This window comes from Physeter macrocephalus, chromosome 5 (genome assembly GCF_002837175.3).
Source record: "Physeter macrocephalus isolate SW-GA chromosome 5, ASM283717v5, whole genome shotgun sequence".
Classification (NCBI taxonomy): Eukaryota; Metazoa; Chordata; class Mammalia; order Artiodactyla; family Physeteridae; genus Physeter; species Physeter macrocephalus.
In genome coordinates, this window is record NC_041218.1 from 266,570 (window position 1) to 288,522 (window position 21,953).

The following is a 21,953-nucleotide window of genomic DNA, read 5'->3' on the forward strand; positions in this document are numbered from 1 at the left end:
CCTGAAGAAAATCACTGGGAGAGGACAGCTCCCCGGGGAACAGACCCTGCGCGCCACGCTGCCCCCCGACACGCCCGGGCCTCCTGCCGACCGTCACGTTCCTCCGTCAGAAAAACAGCAGCCTGTGCAGCTGACGGACGACACAGCGCAGGGAAGGAGTGGGGCTGCGCCCAGGCCCCCCATGCTGAGCAGGAAGCCCCCGCAGTGCCGCTTCCTAACATGAGCCTCCACAGGCGTCCCTGGGGCCCCGAGCACCTGCCGGGCGCCGTCACGGGGCGGAAGGGCTGGGGGCGACGCGGGACCGGCATGCACTCACGTACCCGGCCCCGGCCCCCTGCCACGCTCCGTCCGGCCTCGCTTCTCAAACAGCTTCGAGAACAGCTCGCCGACCCGCTCGTTTTCTGCGTGGATGGCCTTCTGAACTTCCTGTATCTCCCTCCTTCGGGCCAGAGGAAGCTGTCCCGCTGTCTCTCCTGATTCAGGCTCATGTGCAACATCGTCACTGTCACCGTCACAGACCTCAAAGTCACCCTCGTAGTCCTGCAAACACCAGCAGACACGCGCACAGGACAAAATGCACTCAGTGTGGCTCAGGGCGACTTCTACAGCTCACAGATCTCAACATCCTTGAATCACAGATCTGTATGAACTGCTGCGTTTGTTTTTCGGCATCTGTATCAACTCTACAGAACTACGTACACTGAGAGCTCTGAATGAACAATGATGTGCAAACGCCTTTGTGCTGAGAATGGGAGTGTATGTGCACATAAACATGTGTGCTACATGTATACTCCATGTAGACATACACACATATATGCATACACACGTGCACATATACGTACACATTTGATTGCGTTTGACTGCAGTGCACTAACAATAGCTTAAATAGAAAAACCACTTAATTACATCATATTGGTCAGCATATAGACATATGGTAGACATATAGCAAACTTTTTATAGGTGCCAGACCTAAATCAAACAGCTATGGAGTATTGAGAGCAATAAAAAGAGAAAAAAACTATTAAGTTACTGATTTTAGAACAAATTATCTTTAAGCTGAGAAAATTTTAAATTTTTATACCTACTTCAAAATCAGCTTCAAAACTGGCTGCATATTCATCAGCTCCAGCATTTTCTAAATCAATGTCTTCCTTTTCAATTTCCTAGAGGTAGAAATCAAACATATAATTAAAATATTCAATCATAAGTTGACTCTTGCAAATAGGTTGGGAAAATAAATACATGTTTTCTCAGATTCACTTGATGTTGCTAATTTTAAAATGCAAATATTTATAAAACTAACATAACCTAATTACAACTCTTAAAGAAATACCCTAACTTATAAGTATAACCAGAAAGAGAAAACAGTAAACAATCATATTCTTTTTGGGAAACCTCTATAATTCTGATGGCTAAAGAAAAAAGGTGTGATACTTCCCTGGTGGCGCAGTGGTTAAGAATCCACCTGCCGATGCAGGGGACACGGGGTCAAACCCTGGTCCAGGAAGACCCCACATGCACGCGGAGCGACTAAGCCCATGCGCCACAGCTACTAAGCCTGCACTCTAGAGCCCGCGAGCCACAGCTACTGAAGCCCGTGTGCCACAACTACTGCAGCCCGTGCACCTAGAGCCCGTGCTCCACAAGAAGAGAAGCCACCGCAATGAGAAGCCCGTGCACCATAACGAGAGTAGCCTCCGCTCGCCACAACTAGAGAAAGCCCGCGCGCAGCAACGAAGATCCAACGCAGCCAAAAAAAAAAAAAAAAAACCAATGGAACAAAATTTGAAAAAGAGAAAAAGAGAGAAGGTATCATACAAATAACCCACAGACCGGCACTCAGCACCACCTTCCCCACTGTGCCTCTCACCCATGACCGCAGCCCGGCACCTGCAGTTAAGAACAGACACAGAGACACACGTGCTCGAGCAAACGCCAGCCAGGTCCCGTGTGACCCACCACAGCGCCAGTGATCAGGACGAGCCCACAGCCCTGCCCCACAGCAGGCAGATGGGCTGTTCTGCCCCTGGCCCGGCCATCACTGATCACCGCCAGCCTCCGTTTCTCCCCTGAAGTCTGAGTAAGTCCTGCAGTGGACATGTACTCAGTCGTGCTCTGCAGGTCTGGGGAGCTGCACGTGTCACGCTCAGGCTGACCCATCTGGGTCTGAGGGATGAGGAAGAGGGTGCCGGGAAGATGGAGCGGGAAGACGTCCCAGGTCCCCAGGCCAGGAGGTGGCAGAAATGAAATACAGGTTCAGGAAACTCACACTTTCCCCAAGGCTGTTCCTTCTCTTGTCCACCTCCGCTCCCCTCGCCCGATTTACTGGTGACATGGCACCTCCACCGCGCACAAGCCTACACACCAGGAGCTCGCCAGGACCGCGCTCTCCCCGCCCGCCGGCCGGCCCTCCGCCCCAACCCTGCCACCCCCCAGCCTAGCCCCTACCGTCCCTGCCATGTCCCCTCTCATGCCCTCGGAGTTCAGAGACAACCTTCTGAGCAGGAAATCTGATCACACCACACCTGCTTCATACCCACACAGCTCCCCAGCACCCGTGGTGGACACCCCAAGCACCACAAATTCAATCACCGAAGGGGCTTTGTCTCCATCCAAGAGGAAGAAACAAAACGTGCCTGGCGCCTGCAGGCAGGACAGAAGTGGGGAGGTGAGACCCACCCGCAGGGCTGGTGAAGAGGCGGGCACTGCTGATCTGCCCAGGGGCAAGGAGACGGCTCGCAGGCTTTCGGGTTTCAAGCAGGATAGATGCTGGGGTGGAGAGCAGAGGGTGAGCCTGGGGAGCGTGGACCACCCAGGAGGGGGGCCCGACAAGCTCGGAGATCAGGAAGGAGGCGGCGAGGGCTTCGTCTTCTCTCCAGAACCTAGTGCCTTGCCGTGTGCTGACCAAGGCCAGGAAGTCAGTGATCGGAGCCACAGAGAAGCCAGCTGAGCCTCAAAGTGGACATTGGGTTCTGACCCCGGGGACGAGGACGTGGCCCTGCGGGCCCAGAGGACCAAAAGCTGCCCCACGAGAAGGTGCTTTGGGCACATCGTCATACAAAGTCACCGTATGTTACGTGAGTGACATGCCACGTGCACGGTACCAATAAACAGGACCCTGCTGATTGAGAAGAGAAACTAAGAAAAACGTCATGCAGGAGTTTTAAGCAAAACTCACAGCATTGCAAGCTCACCGCGTGCCGACAACTCATCACTCGGCAAACACCCACGGCCTCATGGTGTCCAGGGCGCCCGCCAGGGGCAGACAGGAGGACGGTGCCAACAGTGTTCCCCCTGAGCAGACCGCCTTCTGCTTCACCTCCAGTTTTGGAGAGAGTGCCTTGGCGTCACCAATGGCCTCTTACAGGAGGAGAGGGCCGTTTCCTTTGCCTCTGGTTTGGCTTTTATTTCTGAAAGTTATCTGCTACGTGGAATATGTCTCACTGATGACGGCCTGAACTGTGTCTCTGTGATGTCTCTGTTCAGTTTCTTCCATGCTCCCCCGACCTGCTTTCAACGCAGAGCAACAGTGAAAAGGCTGAGGACTCCGCCAGCCCACGCTCCTCAGAAAGCCACACACCCGCGGGCAGCGCGGGGCAAACACGCACCTCCCCCTCCGTCCTAGCGTCCTGCTGCCTAAACGGAGGAGGGATCACCCCCAGAAAACACACCGCGAGAGCCGGGACACGAGCGACAGCGCGCGTTGGGACAGAAGCAGAGACACGTCCTCTCCTTACCAAGGCCTCTTCACTCCCTTGCCTCCGGGCCAGCTTCCACGCCGAGGGGCCCTCTTCGCGGCCATGCTGGGGGACAGAGCACAGCTGGTCAGCGTGGAGGGACGGAGGGAGGGTCCCAGGGCAGCCACAGGGCCCACCCCCCCTCCCAAGGGGACGCAGGTCCTGGCTCAGAGGTGCACTGGCAGTGCGACTTCACACAGGAACTCAGCCTCTCTGGGCCTCGGTTTTCTCTTCCAAGAAATGGGGAGAACTGTGAACCTTCTTCCTTGTGCCAGTGAGGTGGCAGGTAAAACGGGAGAAGCTGGCCATCCCGCTGTGGTCACTGGCCCCAGGAAGGCACAGCTCTCAGACGTCACTGCCCAAAACCATTTGGTGCAAAAGAGTGGGGAGTGCACGGCGTATCACCATGAAGAAAATGGGCAGTTTTCCACGTGTCCAGAAAATTATTCTGGCATATTGTGGGCTCTCCATAAACGCTGAAGAATGTTGATGCTAAAAAATATATGACCCAATCGTAAGCCAGAATGAGCTGCCAAACATCTTCAAAATCACTTCTGGGCTCACTTAGGGGGAAAAGACATCACATATTTTGCCCCTTTGGCAAAAAAAAGAATGTAAAATGTCTCATTCATAATTTTTTATATCGGTTACATGTTGAAAGAATAATATTTCAGAAATGTTGGATTATATATGTTATTCAAATTAATTTTATGTTTCTTTTTTAAGGTGACTACCAAAAATTTAAAATTACAAATGTGGCTCACAGTGTAACAATGCTAACACTTACCAAAAAAATTGGGAGACAGAAGGAAAACATTAAAAACTATATATTTTCATCCAATAATTCCAGTTCAAGAAATTTAGGGCTTCCCTGGTGGCACAGTGGTTAAGAATCCGCCTGCCAATGCAGGCAACACGGGTTTGAGCCCTGGTCCGGGAAGATTCCACATGCCGTGGAGCAGCTAAGCCCATGTGCCACAACTACTGAGCCTGTTCTCTAGAGCCCGAGAGCCACAACTACTGAGCCCATGTACCACAACTACTGAAGCCCGCGGGCCTAGAGCCCATGCTCCACAACAAGAGAAGCCACCGCAATAAGAAGCCTGTGCACCGCAACAAGGAGTAGCCCCTGCTCGCCACAGCTAGAGAAAGCCCACGTGCAGCAACGAAGACCCAATGCAGCCAAAAATAAATAATAAAATAAAATAAATAAAAGCCATTCTCCCAAAAAAGAAAGAAAGAAAGAAGGAAATTTACCCTTGAAAAGTAGGAGGGAGATCTGTATCATTAGAACTGGAGGGGTTTCCACAACAAATTAGGAAAAACAGTATATGCTGCATGGGGCGTATGTGTATATAAAACAGAAAAAAAGGCATTCAAATACTCCAAATATATATATCAAAATAGGATTGTGAAAGATAATATAGAAAAAAAGATTATGTGGGAAGAATTATTTGTAAGGCTAACTTTTTTTTCTAAGGTGTGGCTACAGCTAGACAGTAAGGAATCCAACCACTGCCCAAAACTGAATGAATAAAACATCCTCACATCAAATGACACATGCTGCATGACCTGATTTATGAAAGATTACTGTGCTTTTTGTGTATGTATATGGAATAAAGACCTGTAAAGACATGGCACAAGATGCTAAGGACAGGTATCTCACAGGCCAGGGTTTCAGGCAACTATCAGAGAAAGAAAACGATTATTCTTCACAAGTAACAAGTAACAAAAGCCAAAATCTGCTTGCCACATTATCTGTAACAAAACAAAAACCTAGGAAGCGGTCTGATAATAATTTTAACACCATAGTATACAATTCTAGAGATACTAAATAATCATTATGAAGACTCTTCTGATGATAATTATGAAAATGGTATAAAAGATGAAGACTGTGAGTGGTGGTGTCCTGAGTGACACCATATCACCGACACGTGCTTCTCGAGTATACACACACGCACATGGGGTCCAGAACATGAAACCACTATTACACCTTATGACTTACACGTGCTTCTCGAGTATACACACACGCACAAGGGGTCCAGAACATGAAACCACTATTACACCTTATGACTTACACGTGCTTCTCGAGTATACACACACGCACAAGGGGTCCAGAACATGAAACCACTATTACACCTTATGACTTACACGTACTTCTCGAGTATACACACACGCACAAGGGGTCCAGAACATGAAACCACTATTACACCTTATGACTTACACGTGCTTCTCGAGTATACACACACGCGTGCACACACAAGTGCTCGCACACCTAGTCCAGAACATGAAACAACTAGGTAAGGAGTGGGGCCATGAGGGCGTCAGTGATAATAACAAATGTTTGACAGGATTCGCCAGTGAGGTCATCTGAGCCTGGGTCGCTTTGTGGAGAGATTTTCTACACTAACACAATTTTGTTGCTAACCACAGATCTACTCAGACTTCCTGTTTCTTCTTGAGGCAATTTCACCAATTTATATTTTCCAGGAATTTCCCTTTCATCTAAATTGTCTAATCTGTTAGCATGAAATGCCGTCATTCTATTAGTGAAAGTGGGTGCTAAAGTCTCAATCACTATTGAATTTTCTATTTCTCCCTTTAATTCTGTCAGTTTTTGCTTCTCGTATTTTGTGTCTCTTTTGTGAGGTGCACGTTCATTTATAATTGTCACATCTTCCAGCAAGCTAATTATTTTATTACTACCATATATTCCTCCGCCTCTAGTCCAGCCACTCAAGCTCTGTTCCAGCTGCTGTTTGATGGTTTACCTTGTCCATCTTTTTACTTTTAATCCATTTGAGTCTTTTAATCTAAAATGTATCTCTTAAGTGCCTCCTGGAATCACCACTCAAATAAGCCATCTGCAAACAAGGCCCGCCTCGGGGTCTGAGTCGCAGGACCACACCCACTGCATAACAGAATCTGTGTCAAGTGTCTTACCTTCCTTCTGGAGTCTTTATCTTTCCCATTATTCCTCTCTAAATTCTCTGCATGCCTAGGAAGCAAATATGATCAAAATCAAAATTAATTTTAAACGAAGACTTGAAAATTTAAACACTGACATCCCAGTGAAGGCTCAGCAATTGATAGGATTAAGAATGGCAGTAGTTTGGCATATTTGCAAAGCATGCTATATTAGAACTATGAATACTAAATCCTTTTTTAAACTATTTTTACTATTTCAGCAGTAGCACAAGATAGGAAATATCTTCAATAGAGAAAAGAAACTATGTGTTTTAACAAACTTGTGTTTGTGTATAAATCTATACCCTTATAAGAGTTCTAGAATATTCCTGTAATTTTATTAGAGAATCTCTCAAATGTTATTTTGTGTTTAATATAACATTTGTATTTCCAAAAGAAAGATTTATCTTGAAATATGTTCTATTCTTTAATCATATTTTATATGTTTACCTGGGACCTAAAATAAAGGCTTTCAAAATTGCAAGTTGATTCTCAATTTTTGGAACTTACATTCATACCAATTCAATACAGCATATGTTTAAAAACATACAGAACTCAGCAAAAGCTTCACTGTGCATTCCAGCAGATCTGCAATATAAAATCCAGGAATCTGCACCCCCAGGTTTAAGTACTAACTTTGTTCAAACTTGTAAGAATTTGGGCAAGGCATTTAACCTGAGTCTCCTAATCTGTGAAAAAGAATGACCAAATATAGTTGTCACAAAGAACAAATTATAACCCAGAGCTCATATACAAAATGAGGGTTTACACACAAACTCTAATCTGTAATCTTCATAAACCGCACAAAATAGGTATCATCCGAGCTTCACCAGAAAAGATGAGGCTCCAAAGGGCCACCCAACATCCCAGGGAAGATGCAGATGTGCAGCGGCCAGGCCAACACCCTTGCCTTTGTCTGACTTGCAAACACTGGGCAGCGGGGGTCTGCGGGCGTGTCTGCACTTAGCGTTTAGGGGACGTGAACCACAGGCCGGTAAAAGGTGCCCAACAGCCCACCTGCAGACTCTCTCCCCTCGCAAAGCGGAGACTCCCAAGCGAATCGGTCCCCCAGGTGAGGGCGGACGGTCTAATGCTGCATGAGCAAGTATGTTAAAGGCAGAACAGGACTAATGATTCATTGATATAACAAGCTTCCAAGCTCCACGAGTACACCAAAAATACAATTTAGAGGGCTTGCATTGAGAGTGAATGAGGTGTATCTATAATTTATTCTCACTTACTGGCCCTAATCAGGCCCAACAAGAAAAATTCATTTTGAAGCATTGTGTGAGAACTGTGTTGTAAAAAGAATAATCAACCAAAGGACGAACATTCCTTACTGGCTTCCAGTCCCATCTGTCTTCGAACTTGCACCTCGATTTCTGCGTTCACCATTCTATCAAAAAAAATTCCATAACCATTAATTAGTATATCATAATGAATTAACCATAATTAGTGAGCTCTGTAAAAGAAGTCATGGGCTCAAAATTTAACAAGAGCATAGATGTTACAGACATCTCTTAAAATAACCATTTTTACAACCTCTCTTTAGTAAATAAGGGACTTGACATAAGGGAGATGAATAAGGTACACCAAAAGGCAGTTATTTGTAACCTGAGTATTGTTACCTAAGTAAAAGAAACGTATACTTATCAATTTCAAGTAAATTTCAGAAAAAAATCAAACGAGATCCTTACACGTTTTCAAACTATAAACTTGCAAAAACATATGGAACATGGCTATTTCACAAATCCATGCACCTACAGAAAAAAATTTTAATGACTTTCTCTTGAATTAAGTGAATTTTTAAAAACAAAATTAAAATCAACATACGAAGGTAGGTCGTTTGAAAAGAGAGCCATCTGCTGAGTAAGCACTGGCCAGAAACGTGCTTGGAGGGAGGGGCTGAGGCCACTCTGTGACTGGAGGGTGCGGGGAGGTGGCGCCACACCTCCCCAGGGCAGTGGGGCTCAAGACCGGGGTGATCCATGAAAAGCAGAGCGGAGCTGAAGAAGGGCCAGCAAGCAGGGCAAGTAGCAAAGGCCTTAAAAAAGTTAAAACTATTCAAACACTTTCTGCGACCAATAAATTTTACTTCTAGGAAATTATTCCTAGAAAACAATCAGACATGTATTAAGAGTTTCAATCTGTCATCACAGAATAATTTATAATATCAAAAAAATTACTGACCTTAATGTTCAATATTAGGTTACCTGTAAATAAATGAGGTTATGACCACAACAGAATACCAGACAGCTATTAAATGTGCCAGTGTTAAAAAAGTATTTCCCAGAATAAAAAGAAAAAAGAGCGTAATTCCAATTTTGCATTTTTAGAAAGCTCATTTATGTACAGGAAAAGGACTGCAACTAAATACACACATATTACAAAATGGATTATCTCTGAGTCTGGGGTCATGGGTAATTTTTTTTTTTCCATGGGTAATTTTTACTTTTTTATTCTTCCTGTATTAAAATAATCTTTCCAAAATCAATTAGAAAAAAGTATAATTACATGTTTAACAGGAAGAACAGTCTGGCATCAGTCTATAAAATAGAGTGGAATGGAAAAAGAATGAAATCGGGAGTGCTAGGTAGGAAAAAAATATGATTTAATGGCTATCTAGATATAAAAAAGGAGAAAAAGTAATCAGGTTAAGAGTAAGAAATAAATTTCAGTGAAAAAGGAGAGCCAGCACTGGTGGGGCCTGGACCCAGGCTGCACGTGGGCTCAGTGACACAGCAGGGAGGGCCACCCCATCGGCACAATCCCTGGTTCCAGCTGCATGGGCTGGTGGGCAGGTTTCTGCGCTAGAAGCAGACGCTCACAGAACATGTGGAGTCACCTGCCCAGGAGCCCAGGAGCAGAGCAGGACTCGAGGTTCAGGGGATGGCAGCGCCCCAGGTCATGCTGGGTTCTTCCACTAAAGAAGTCAGGCTTGGTCAGCGACCTCTAGGACCTCTAGAAGGCACTCGTTGTATTTATTATACTTAATCACACCCTCTCCATCCCTAATCAAAAACTGCAGCAGGCACACATTAAAAGACACATGTAATGAAAGGAATGAATCAGAATTCACATAAAGTGCGCGCCTGCTCAGGAGAGCACACATCCCCGGGAACAGTCCCCGTTTCCACCTGCCATCCTGGCATCATTATTACCAGTGCTTCCCTGCACTTTATAGTCACCTCAGGGATAATTACACCAATCACCAGGCTAACACAGTAACTAAGCTGCAAAGCATATTCTGAGTACCTGAAGCCAATGCAAAGAAAATGCTAATTATACGATGCTCACCAATCACTCCTGACATTATTATGTCACCTACTCATTTGTTTATTTCTCTATTGCATGGCTTCTGCAATGGAATGCAAGCCCCATGGAAATAAGAACCTTTGTTTTGTTCACAGCTGTGTCCTTAGCACCTAGAACCGTGGCCGGCACACAGCGGCCGGTCAATAAATATGAACAAATTGGCTAAAAAGGAAGTTTGTCAACCGTCCTGGGACTAACATTATGTTAACCCTTATGTAAGGAGCACTGTTGAAGGCATAGGTTTTATAAAGAGGCAGAATAATGTTCTTTGTGGGACCACCTCTTATACCCACCTTTAATGAAAGCCAAAGGTATACACATGACATGTCTAAGAAAGGTGTTTCTGTGGGGAAGGAAGCATGTCATTGCTAGTAATTAAAGTTGATCAAGGGAATATAAAATAGGCAGGTTCAATAAAATGCTAGCGGTAGGATCTAGAAGGTGGAAATTCTGTCAACTCTGCTGGATGTTTGAAAATGTTCTTCATAAAATGTTGGGAGAAAACCCTGAAAAGGTTTGTGCTGTCCTAGAGCTGCTGAGAAGCACGACCCACGTCCTGGCCAAAGAAGGGCAGTGGGCTGTGGGCGACACGGTGGGCTCTGGTCCCGCTGCAAAGAAAGGTGCGGTAGAGGCACTGGGGCTGCAGGCACAGGATCAACTGGGGGGTCATGAGGACAGGTAGCACCCACAGAGGGTTCTCGGGATCTCCTAACACAGATGTTCCTCCATAAAGACATTTTCGTGGACAAGCACTAGCCCATCCCAAGTCCCAGGCTTTGGATGAGCCGCCCACTCTCTGCTGCAGAGGCCCGGGGCTCACAGGGGACCACCCGGCCCTCATGGGGGGACAGCTTCCATGTGGAAGGCAGCACCACCAGCAAATGGGGGGAATGGGGTCACGCCCACTTCAGTCCGGAAACACAGAGCAGCACAAAATGTAGACACAAGAACAGATACACCAAAATGACTGCAGGAAAATATTAAGCAATTACAGTCATTATATGTGGAAGGGAAATCAGACCCTCTGCTATCAACAGTTCTATTTTTGTGTTTTGTTTTTTTTGCAAACTTAAACTACCAATTCTGGTTGAAACGTTTTGCTAAATTATTCCCTTAATTTCCACTTTAAAAAATATCACTTTCTTTTTTAATGTTAAATTTCAAAATGTTATGATAGATTTCTGAATATATGTTAAAAGTACATTCACAGGGACTTCCCTGGTGGCGCAGTGGTTAAGAATCTGCCTGCCAATGCAGGGGACACGGATTCGAGCCCCGGTCTGGGAAGATCCCATATGCCGCGGAGCAACTAAGCCCGTGCGCCGCAACTACTGAGACTGCGCTCTAGAGACTGCGAGCCACAACTACTGAGCCCACACACCACTACTACTGAAGCCTGCGCACCTAGAGCCCGTGCTCCGCGGCAAAGAGAAGCCACTGCAGTGAGAAGCCCGTGCACAGAAACGAAGAGTAGCTCCCGCTCGCCGCAACTACAGAAAGCCTGCGTGCAGCAACGAAGACCCAACGCAGCCAAAAATAAATAAATAAATAAATTTATAAAAAGTGTATATATATATTCACAACATAATCCAAAGCCTCCACTTCACACCTCCCAGAAGGTCAGTAATCTCCGCATACTGATCACGTAATACAGACCTGACGCACGTTTTCACCACGGTCACTACCTTTAGGCAACAAGCCCATCGCCTGGCTGCGCTCAGATGTGCCTTTCTCTTGGGAGCTGGACGCGCCCGGAAGCGGTACCTTGGCCTCGCCCCTCCTGTGCTGCTCCTCCTCCTCGTCCACGCGGAAGCCTTCCTTATGGCGTTGTTCTTTACGCCGTTCTGCCCCTTCCTTGTCAGAGAATGAGTGGCTTTTTGCTTTCGAATACTTCTCTCTTTTCTCCCTTGTGCTGCTTTTTTCTCGATGTTTCTTCTCTCTGTCTGGCTCTTTCTGCTTCCTGTGTCGTCTTTCACCTTCTTCTTTATAGAGCCAATACTTGAGAGGATTGTCTTTGCTGTCACCATACTGCAACTTTGGACGTGACATTGAAAAACACATGAGCGTATAAAACAGACGCCTGCTGTCTTATATACACATTACAGCAGACACAGGGGAAGACACAGAGCTCCCCTGGCTCTCGTTCCCCTGTCCTGCCGCGGGCACCTTCCCATACTCACCTGGCGACGGGAAAGGAAACCGCGCGGAACACACACAGAGATTTTTTTTTTCCTGCTGTTCTTTTAATTAAAAGTAAGCTCATAAATCAAAGACCTTGTTTCCAGGCTGCAGGAGGTGGTAGGAGGAATCCCAAGCTTTCCAGATCTGAGCATGCCCTGTGCCCCCTTCCCTCACCCACATTAGGCACCCCGCCCGTTACAGCACTTCAGTGTAGTAGCAGCCCAGGGAGGAGCCAGGGGTGGCTTCCTGAAGTTCTTCCAAAGAGATCTCGAGCGTATAAGCACCACACACACCACACACACACACACCAGACACACACACACACCAGACACACACACACACACACACCAGACACTGCAGCCAGCAGCCTCGCCCTAAGGAGGAGCGTGTCCCAATTCCTCTGCATGGCGGACACCCTCGCCCTTCCTGCCGCCCTCTCCTCGACTCCCCCGCGTCCTGAGCGCTACCAACATGCAAGGCCCTCCTGAGAGAGCCGTGTGACTTGTCTGGAAGGACATCCGCTTCCGTGGGCGCACACTGCGCCTCTCTTCATGGCACACAGCCCACACGTCTGCCCCCACCCGCAGGGAGATGGTTCAGCCATCCCTGCATTCCCCCAAGCCCCCAGGGATGTCCAGTGACCACGGGTGCCGAGGCCACAAGGCAGCGAGCTGCGAGCCTGTACAGTGGGTCATGAGCGCCCGGTTCGGGGAGCATGACCACCACGTCTCAACAGGACCCAAACTGAACCGTCCTTCTCCGTTCACTCAGGGCCTCCTCCGCCTCTGTTCCCCGTGGTTCCATCCCCTCCAGCCCCCACCTGCTCTGCTCATGGCCACCAGGATAACCTTCCCAAAGAGAAACATGGAGAAGCTCCTCAGGTGTGAAGTTAGATTCCTGCACACCTATCACAGACTGAATTCTAAGGGAATTAAAGATTTACCGTTAAAAAATTATGAGGACCCAGAACAAAACACAGGCGACTCCTTACATGACACCAGTGTGGGGAAGAGGGCTCTCCAAGCATCACAACAACAACAGAAATAAGGAAAGACAGACCTGACTACCTTATAACTTTAAACTTACTTATAAAAATAACGATTGCACAGTAAAACAAACAGAACACTGACATATATAACTAGCAGAGAGTTCATCTTTAAAGTACTCTTAAAGTTAACAATACACCCCACTAGACAAGTACGCAGGCATACACAGGTAGTAACTAATAATAGGACAATAACCCCTTTTATAAAATGCTCTTTGGGGACTTCCCTGGTGGTCCAGTGGATAAGACTCTGTGCTCCCAATGCAGGGGGCCCAGGTTCGATCCCTGGTCGGGGAAATATATATCACATGCATGCCGCAACTAAGAGTTACATGCCACAACTAAGGAGCCAGCGAGCCACAGCTAAGGAGCCTACCTGCCGCAACTAAGACCCAGCACAACCAAATACATAAATAAATAAAAATAAGTATTTTTTAAAAATGCCCTGTGCTTCTGAATCAAGTTAGCAAAAGTTAAAAATTATGATAATGCCCAGTTGCTGCTTAGGACATGGAGAATCACACTCTGATGATATGAACAATTACAGTCTAATGTAAAACAAATGGGGTAACACTTACTTTGATCTAGCAAGTTCACTTCCAGAAATCAATCATAAGGAAACAATTATGAATAAAAGCAAAAAGTTTACACCATGGATGTCTTTACAATACAAAAAAAATTTAGAAGCAACGTAAGTATCCAAAAAAAAGCAGATGTGTCCAGAAAACATCACTGAATACTGTATTATGCAGCCATTAAAATACTATAGACAGATATGATAGCTTAGAAAAAATGCTCAAAATGTATTAAACAGTTATAAAACAGTAAAAAGTTATAAAACAGTAAAAATCCAACTTAAGAAAATAAAGTTTCTACGTACATATCCAAACACATACACATATATCAATAGATGTACATAAACCTATAGGACATATATCTAAACGTTATCAGTAATTATCTGTTTTTTATTTTTTCTCTTATTATTATTTGCATTTTGGGAATTTTCCAAGATAACCAAGGTTTACTCTTGGAATCGGAGAAACACACTTGCCTGTGAGAACTTAGTGCCCGAGAACTGTCTTAGGTCTTAGATTCCGTTTTACAGTATTTTCCAGAAGCCCTCTAACGCCCCTGCCTGAGCGCCCTGAGCTTTGCAGCTGAAGCCCCTCCCAGGCCTCGCCCTGCGTACCTTTCTTTCTCGGTATCTTCTTTCTCTCTCCTCATCTCCTCTCTCAGAGTCTTCATCTCTCCGTTCCCCCTCTGCAATTCTTGCTTTACTTACTACAAAAATAAAACGGACTTTTAACCTTCTCAAACTTTAGCACATCAAAAATATCTTCTAACATCCTGCTGCAGTCTTTACTGTAGATATCACACAGTAACACATATGAAAACATATTCTTTAATTAAAACATTCTTCAATCTCAAGAATGGAAAGTTCTAGAATCTAAACTTAAAATGGAATAAAGAAGAAGGAAACCTGGAAAGCGTGTCAGAGGAACACCTGGGAACCCGAGAGGGGTCCCAGCCCAAACACAGGCATTTGGAGCTCCTGCCCTGGACTGAGATGCTCAGGGAAGCAAAGTCCAGTCCAGCTGGGCAGACTGTTCCATTCATCTGCAGGAAAAAGCCGGCTTCAGATGACTGGGGGTCTGCCCCCTGCCCCGGGTCTCCCACAGCCCCGCTGCCTGGGGTACATGGATGCAGGAGGCCCTGTGATGCAGGTGGGTGCACCCACCCCACCCCATGATCTCTCCCTGCCACGGGGGAACCCAATAGAGCCACCTCAGTCACTGGTGACGCCTGCAGCCCCATTCAGTAGTGAAAAACTAGACTTTCGCTTCTGAATTTGCACCAAATTATTAGGCTTAAAACTAAAAGAATCCACATTTTTAAAGGTGAGGACAAAATTCGACATACAGAGATCATCGAAACAAAGTTCATTCACTCCAAAAGTATTCACCAAACCTGACCACCTTCTAGGAGCCTGGGGTACAAGAGATCAAAACAGCCGGTGGGGGTCCCCTGGGGGGAGACAGGAGTGAAGGGCTGGGTTCCGAGAGACTGGAAGAGAAAGAGTGGGGGGTCAGGATGATCCCCAGGATTTCTGACCTAAGGAAGGAAGGGAGGGCCCGGGGATGCAGGGGAGACACAGAGGAGACGAGGGAGAGGCACGGAAACAGCCAGGGGAGGAGGAAGGACCCTCAGAGTCTGGCTGTGCAGTGAGTCTCTCCAGAGCAGCCCACTCAACACCGCACTGAAAGACCACATCAGGCAGCAGACCAAAGGACTCATCTGAAACCAAGACAGACTGTATTACTAAAAAGTACCGGGCTTCCCTGGGGGCACAGTGGTTAGGAGTCCCCCTGCCAGTGCAGGGGACACGGGTGCGAGCCCTGGTCCAGGAAGATCCCACATGCCGTGGAGCAACTAAGCCTGTGCACCTCAACTACTGAGCCTGTGCTCTAGAGCCCGCGAGCCACAACTACTGAGCCCACATGCCACAGCTACTGAAGCCCACATGCCTAGAGCCCACGAGCCACAACTACTGAGCCCACGTGCCACAACTACTGAGCCCATGCACCACAGCTACTGAGCCCATGTGCCATAGCTACTGAAGCCCACACGCCTAGAGCCCGCGTGCCACAACTACTGAGCCCACGAGCCACAACTACTGAGCCCGTGTGCCACAGCTACTGAGCCTGCGCTCTAGAGCCCGCGCGCCACAACTACTGAGCCTGCGCACCACAGCTACTGAGCCCACGTGCCACAGCTACTGAAGCCCGCACACCTAGAGCTCACGAGCCACAACTACTGAGCCCATGTGCCACAACTACTGAGCCTGTGTGCCACAACTACTGAAGCCCACGTGCCACAACTACTGAGCCTGCGTGCCTAGAGCCCATGCTCTGCAACAAGAGAAGCCACTGCAATGAGAAGCCCACGCAGAGGAACAAAGAGTAGCCACTGCTCGCCGCAACTAGAGAAAGCCTCCGCACAGCAACGAAGACCCAACACAGCCATAAATAAATAAATAAATAAATAAATTTTAAAAATAAAAAAATTAATTTAATTTAAAAATACCAAGAACATCAAAATAATAATCCTAAACAGAGGCAATGGATAGTGAGGTAGTCAGTGTTAAAATTAATTAGAGATAACCCTCTTAACCCCAGCCCTGCCCCAGCACTCGGCCCGGCAGAGATGCACACTCGGGTCCTCGGGGCCTGAGCCCCTGCACAGGAGGGACACATGCCAACGGGGACCACGAACCGAGGTCTTGGTCCCATCGTGTTCACAGCCTGAGGATTCTGAGAGTCACTACATGCTCTTCTCACATGCTCCTTTTTTGTTTATGTTGGCCAGTTTGAATTTTTTTTATAGGAAGCAGACACTATTTGCATAATGAAAAATAATGAAGATACTTATTTCCATTTTGGGGAGGAAAAAGTACGTACCTCTACGTTAGAATTCCTAGGAATCTGGACAAATAATATTTAAATACGGCTTAAATCTGACACTTTTGAGGAATTCTTTTTTATCAAAGAGCATTATTTTTGTTTATTTACAACGTGGATTGCTATCTATTGAGGTAATAAACCTAAAATATATTTCAATAGTAAAACTCCAGCAAATCATGAGAAAACTGTTACTCCTTTTGTTCACTGAAATGAGTTTTAAAAAAACCCGAAAGAACAGAGTGCAAAGTGCACACGCGCGCACCACCGGGGCCTCCGACTTCACAGCCAAAGCCGAGAGCTTCGTAAAAACCAGGAGAGAAAAGCAGCGGGGAGGGGACACCTCCACGGAGGAAAGAGCCCCGGAGACACAGACCTGCCCGCCGGCGCTCGGGCCGGTCGCGGTCGTGGCCCAGCAGGCTGGGGTGCGCGGCCACCTGCCTCAGCTCCTCTGGCCGCGCCCGGCCGCTCTCGCGCTCCTTCCCCCGGCCGTGGGGCTTCTCCGCGCCCCGCGCCCGGTGTTTCTCCTTTGGCCGGCCCGTGTCCCTCCTGCTGTCCCGCGGCCTGTCCGTGTCCCCGGCCCCGCGGGCGCGCTCCCTGGCAGCCTGGCCGTCCCTCTCGGCCGCGCTCTCTCGGTACTCGGCGTCACGGGCTGGGGCGCCGGCTCTGCGCTCTTTGCGGTCCGACCGGTCCGCCTCCGACTCCCTCCGCGGCTTCCCGGCTCTGGGCCTCGTCGCTTCCGTGGGACTGGCTGATGGAGCGGCCTGCGCAAGAGGATGACAGCGCGTCTCTGAACCCAGGCTCACGCTCACTGAAGGGCCCTAAGAAGCCCTGGCGCCAACTGCTCCCCGACCCGACAGGACGGGCCGGGACGCAGACTCTGGAACCCGCAGAGGCGGGGTCCGCTTGGCAGCCCGTGCCTGGCGAGGCGCCCACTCACAGGGGCGTCCCCGTGGGCTGGCAAATCAAACCTAAAGTGCTACGCGCCTCGGAAGGAAAAGAAAGGGGCGCTGAGGCTGGGCGGGAAAGTCTCCGGGCCACAATCCGCCGGGGGCCCCCCTCAAGGAACAAGGACCCGCGTCGGAAACTCTCAGGAGGTCTTTCTTTGGCCATGCTGCGCAGCGTGCGGGATCTTAGTTCCATGACGAAGGATGGAACCCGAGCCCCCCCGCACTGGAAGCACGGAGTCTGAAACACCGCCGGACCGCCGCGGAAGCCCCCTCAGGAGGTCTTGATCGCAACCCCTCAGCCCCGCACACACATGCACACAGACCACACACGCACACACACGCGCGCACGCACTCACACACTCAAAAGGCCCGAGCTCTGAACGCTGACAGGAGCCCGACTGGTGGGATGCTGGGCCGAGCTGGGACGCAAAACCCGATCCAAGAGGGTTCCAGAGCAATTAACCACATGGCTTTATCTCTGAGTCAAACCACCTCTGAAATGAGCCACGTGTAAGCAAAGTTGTGCAGAGCTGAGAACCCGGTAACACTGTGCAAGATTACCATCCAGGGTCCAAACAGACCCCAACTCAGTTCTTTAAAATACATTACCCAAAGGTGTTTTCTGAGCTCATCTTCTTTCCAAGTATCATCTTTGGTTCTTCTCTAAAAAGAAAAGTATAGAGTTAGAATTTTTAAAGTTTAAAATATCTAATTTTTTATGCTCCAGTGAGCTGCTTTTTCATCAGACCATTTTAGTCAATGGCAATCCTCGGTATGCCAGAAATTACTGTCTATCTACAAGAATAAAAGGCAATACGAACACCGATTTTTAAATTACCCACAAGTGATCACAGGCTACCATATTCCTGCTGCTCCGAGGCTCGGGCCCACCACAGGCACCCAGCCCCACCTCCCCTCGGTGGACTCAGGGCAGACTCCTCGGTGGGATCTGTGCCGGGCAGGTGCCTCTTCAGGTGCTAAGAGCACACAAGCCCACAACACGGAGCTCCGGCCACGTGCACGGGGTGATAAATAACAAAAACCACCAAGGATGGTTTCCCATAGGGAACAAGATAAATCTACCCTGACTACCTCATTTCCCTTTGAGAAACTCTGCCTTAAGGGCACAAATACAGGGCGATTCGGTGTGTTTAAAATTCAAAGCAAATGGAGTACAAGTGAAAATGAAAACATATTCACGGATCAGCCATCAAAAATTTTCCTGTTGATGTGAAAATGAGGGAAGCAGAAAAAAATTCACAACAGCTCATAAACACTCTAAGGAGAAACAAATAAAAAGCAACCAGGTCAAGAATCTACCAAAGTACAACCAGAAAGTGCATCCTGCTCTGCTGTCACCGGAACACGTATTCTTTTCTGATAAATTGGTCGGTTTAACAAAAGGGGTCCACAGTAAGACATGGTGAAGATGGTCAGCGGCAGTTAGCATAGCTATAACCTGCAGCTGCTGAACTTTAAAATGTTTTCTCTCTCAAGTTAACTGCTCTTTAGAGAGGTTTAATGTGTGACCATTTCCAACGGCCCAAACCCGACAGAGCATGCGCTGCTTGTGGAGCGGGTAGCCTCTGTGACGAGTGTGTGGGAAACGGAGCTCTTAACCGCTGTGATTGTATTACTGAGGCCAATAGAGTAAAAACACCTGAAGGCAACAGATCACCAGAGACCCCAGGACTTCCCAGCCGCCTCTTCCGTTTTCACCAACAAAAACCCAGCTTCGGGCTTTACTTCATCCTGAAGCTTTCTTTCCTTTCTTTTTTCTCTTTTAAATTGTTTAAGCTGTAAAATGACACAGAGCTCCTGTGCCCATCACAACCCTATGTGTCACACGTATCCCCAGAAACTCCACGCACACCCCGTGTATACACGTGAGACCACAGCACTTCAGACCAGGAGCCCCTGCCCTGTGCCCTCCACTCAGCCAGGGTCCTGCCCTGTGAGGCAGGCAGGAAGGCAAGTAAATTAAAATTGACACTCCAAGTAGGCAGGCAGCATTTCCTCCTGGGAGAGGAATAAACCCCACCCTGAAAACAAAAGAAAACCCCAGGAGAGCTGCCTGAACAGCAGAACCTCCAACCTCCTTATCTAAGGGTATCCTAAATACAGACATACCCCTCCCACTTACCTGTATATATAGATATATACGTGTTCACGCTGCTCCATGTCCTCCCTGATCCAATCACACTACATAGCTCTGCAGTGAACACCGCTTATAGAATCACCATATGATAACTGATGACAAACCGACATAGTAATGGAGGGATCCCAGTTCAGGCAACAAAAGCGGTGGCCATTGAGGATCTGGTCTCAGACACGTACCTGCACCGCTGAGAGCTTGAACTTTTCCTGAACTGCACCAGACCCAAGAACACAACCCGTCATCAGAACAGCACCTGCCAGCTGCAAGGACCCCAACCAAGCCCTCACTTCTTCCAAGCTCCAATGATAATTCTTGACAAACAACTCATGTAGCTACCCGTTTTGCCTTTATAAGCCTCCCTCACTTTGCAGCTGAGAGAACACAGTTCAAGAGCTTGAATCTGTGTCTCCCAGGCTGCAGTCATAACAAACGCCAAATAAACACGTTTTTATCTCAATCAAGTCTCCATTTCTAAAATGTTGGTTAACACAACGTTTAAAACATCCTATAAACAAATCACAGAAAACTTAAGTTATAGAATAACTTATGAAAATGTAGAGAGATTGGTTCAAGATGGCAGAGTAGAAGGACGTGCTCTCACTCCCTCTTGCGAGAGCACCGGAATCACAAATAACTGCTGAACAACCATTGACAGGAAGACACTTTTAAAACTTGCTTTAAAGCCTGAACCAAGATGGCGGAGTAGAAAGACATGCTTTCACTCCCTCTTGTGAGAACACCAGAATCACAACCAGCTGCTGGACAATCATCGACAGGAAGACACTGGAACTCACCAAATAAGATACCCCACATCCAAAGACAAGGGAGAAGCCACAATGAGACTGTAGGAGGGATGAAATCACAGCAAAGTCAAACCCCATAACTGCTGGGTGGGTGACTCACAGTCTGGAGAACACTTATACCACAGAAGGACACCCACGGGAGTGAAGGTTCTAGACCCACATCAGGCTTCCCAACCTGGGGGTCCAGCAACAGGAGGAGGAATTCCTAGAGAATCAGACTTTGAAGGCTAGTGGGATTTGATTGCAGGACTTTGACAGGACTGAAGGAAACAGAGACTCCACTCTTGGAGGGCACACACATAGTAGTGTGCGCATTTGGACCCAGGGGAAGGAACAGTGAACCCAGGGAAGTCTGAACCAGACCTACCTGCTAGTGTTGGAGGGTCTCCTGTGGAGGCGCGGGGGGGCTGTGGCTCACTGTGAGGACAGGGACACTGGCAGCAGAAGTTCTGGGAATTACTCCTTGGCATGAGCCCTCCCAGAGTGTGCCGTTAGCCCCATCAAAGAGCTCAGGTAGGCTCTAGTGTTGGGTTGCCTCAGGCCAAACAACCACCAGAGGGGGAACTCAGCCCCACCCATCAGCAGTCTAGTGGATTAAAGTTTTACTGAGCTCTGCCCACCAGAGCAACACCCAGCTCTACCCACCACCAGTCCCTCCCATCTGCAAACCTGCACAGGCCTCTTAGATACCCTCACCCACCAGAGGGCAGACAGCAGAAGCAAGAAGAACTACAATCCTGCAGCCTGTGGAACAAAAACCACATTCACAGAAAGATAGCCAAGATGAAAAGGCAGAGGGCTACGTACCAGATGAAGGAACAAGATAAAAACCCAGAAAAACAACTAAATGAAGTGGAGATATGCAACCTTCCAGAAAAGGAATTCAGAATAATGATAGTGAAGATGATCCATCTTTATAACAATTATAAAGATTGGGGGCAAAGATCGAGAAGATGCAAGAAATGTTTAACAAAGATCTAGAAGAATTAAAGAACAAACAGAGATGAACAATACAATAACTGAAATGAAAAATACACTAGAAGGAATGTCCCAGAAGGAGAAGAGAGAGAGAAAGGACCCGAGAAAATATTTGAAGAGATTATAGTCAAAAACTTCCCTAACATGGGAAAGGAAATAGCCACCCAATTTCAGGAAGCACAGAGAGTCCCAGGCAGGACAAACCAAAGGAGAAACACGCTGAGACACATAATAATCAAACTGGCAAAAATTAAAGACAAAGAAAACTTATTGAAAGCAGCAAGGGTAAAATGACACATAACATACAAGGGAACTCCCATAAGGTTAACAGCTGATTTCTCAGCAGAAACTCTACAAGCCA

The 21,953-nt window shown here is 47.6% G+C and overlaps 1 protein-coding gene across 8 annotated transcripts in view; it reads right to left on the bottom strand.

Annotated features, from left to right (window-relative positions):
- Positions 1–21,953, bottom strand: part of DYNC2I1 (dynein 2 intermediate chain 1) — a 48,079-nt gene that overhangs the window by 20,981 nt on the left and 5,145 nt on the right. For 3 of the 8 annotated variants that reach the window (XM_028489488.2, XM_024131626.3, XM_028489489.2), the window contains exons 2-10: positions 18,263–18,316; positions 17,080–17,467; positions 14,435–14,526; positions 11,676–12,053; positions 8,045–8,100; positions 6,681–6,735; positions 3,738–3,803; positions 1,086–1,163; positions 321–540 (exon numbers count right to left, since the gene is read on the bottom strand). In XM_028489488.2, coding sequence (XP_028345289.1) covers positions 321–540; positions 1,086–1,163; positions 3,738–3,803; positions 6,681–6,735; positions 8,045–8,100; positions 11,676–12,053; positions 14,435–14,526; positions 17,080–17,467; positions 18,263–18,316 — 1,387 coding nt within the window. Of the gene's footprint in view, positions 1–320; positions 541–1,085; positions 1,164–3,178; positions 3,311–3,737; positions 3,804–6,680; positions 6,736–8,044; positions 8,101–11,675; positions 12,054–14,434; positions 14,527–17,079; positions 17,468–18,262; positions 18,317–21,953 lie in introns of those variants that run through there. The other 5 variants (XM_028489494.1, XM_028489496.1, XM_024131627.3 and 2 more) reach the window with 4 other exon arrangements.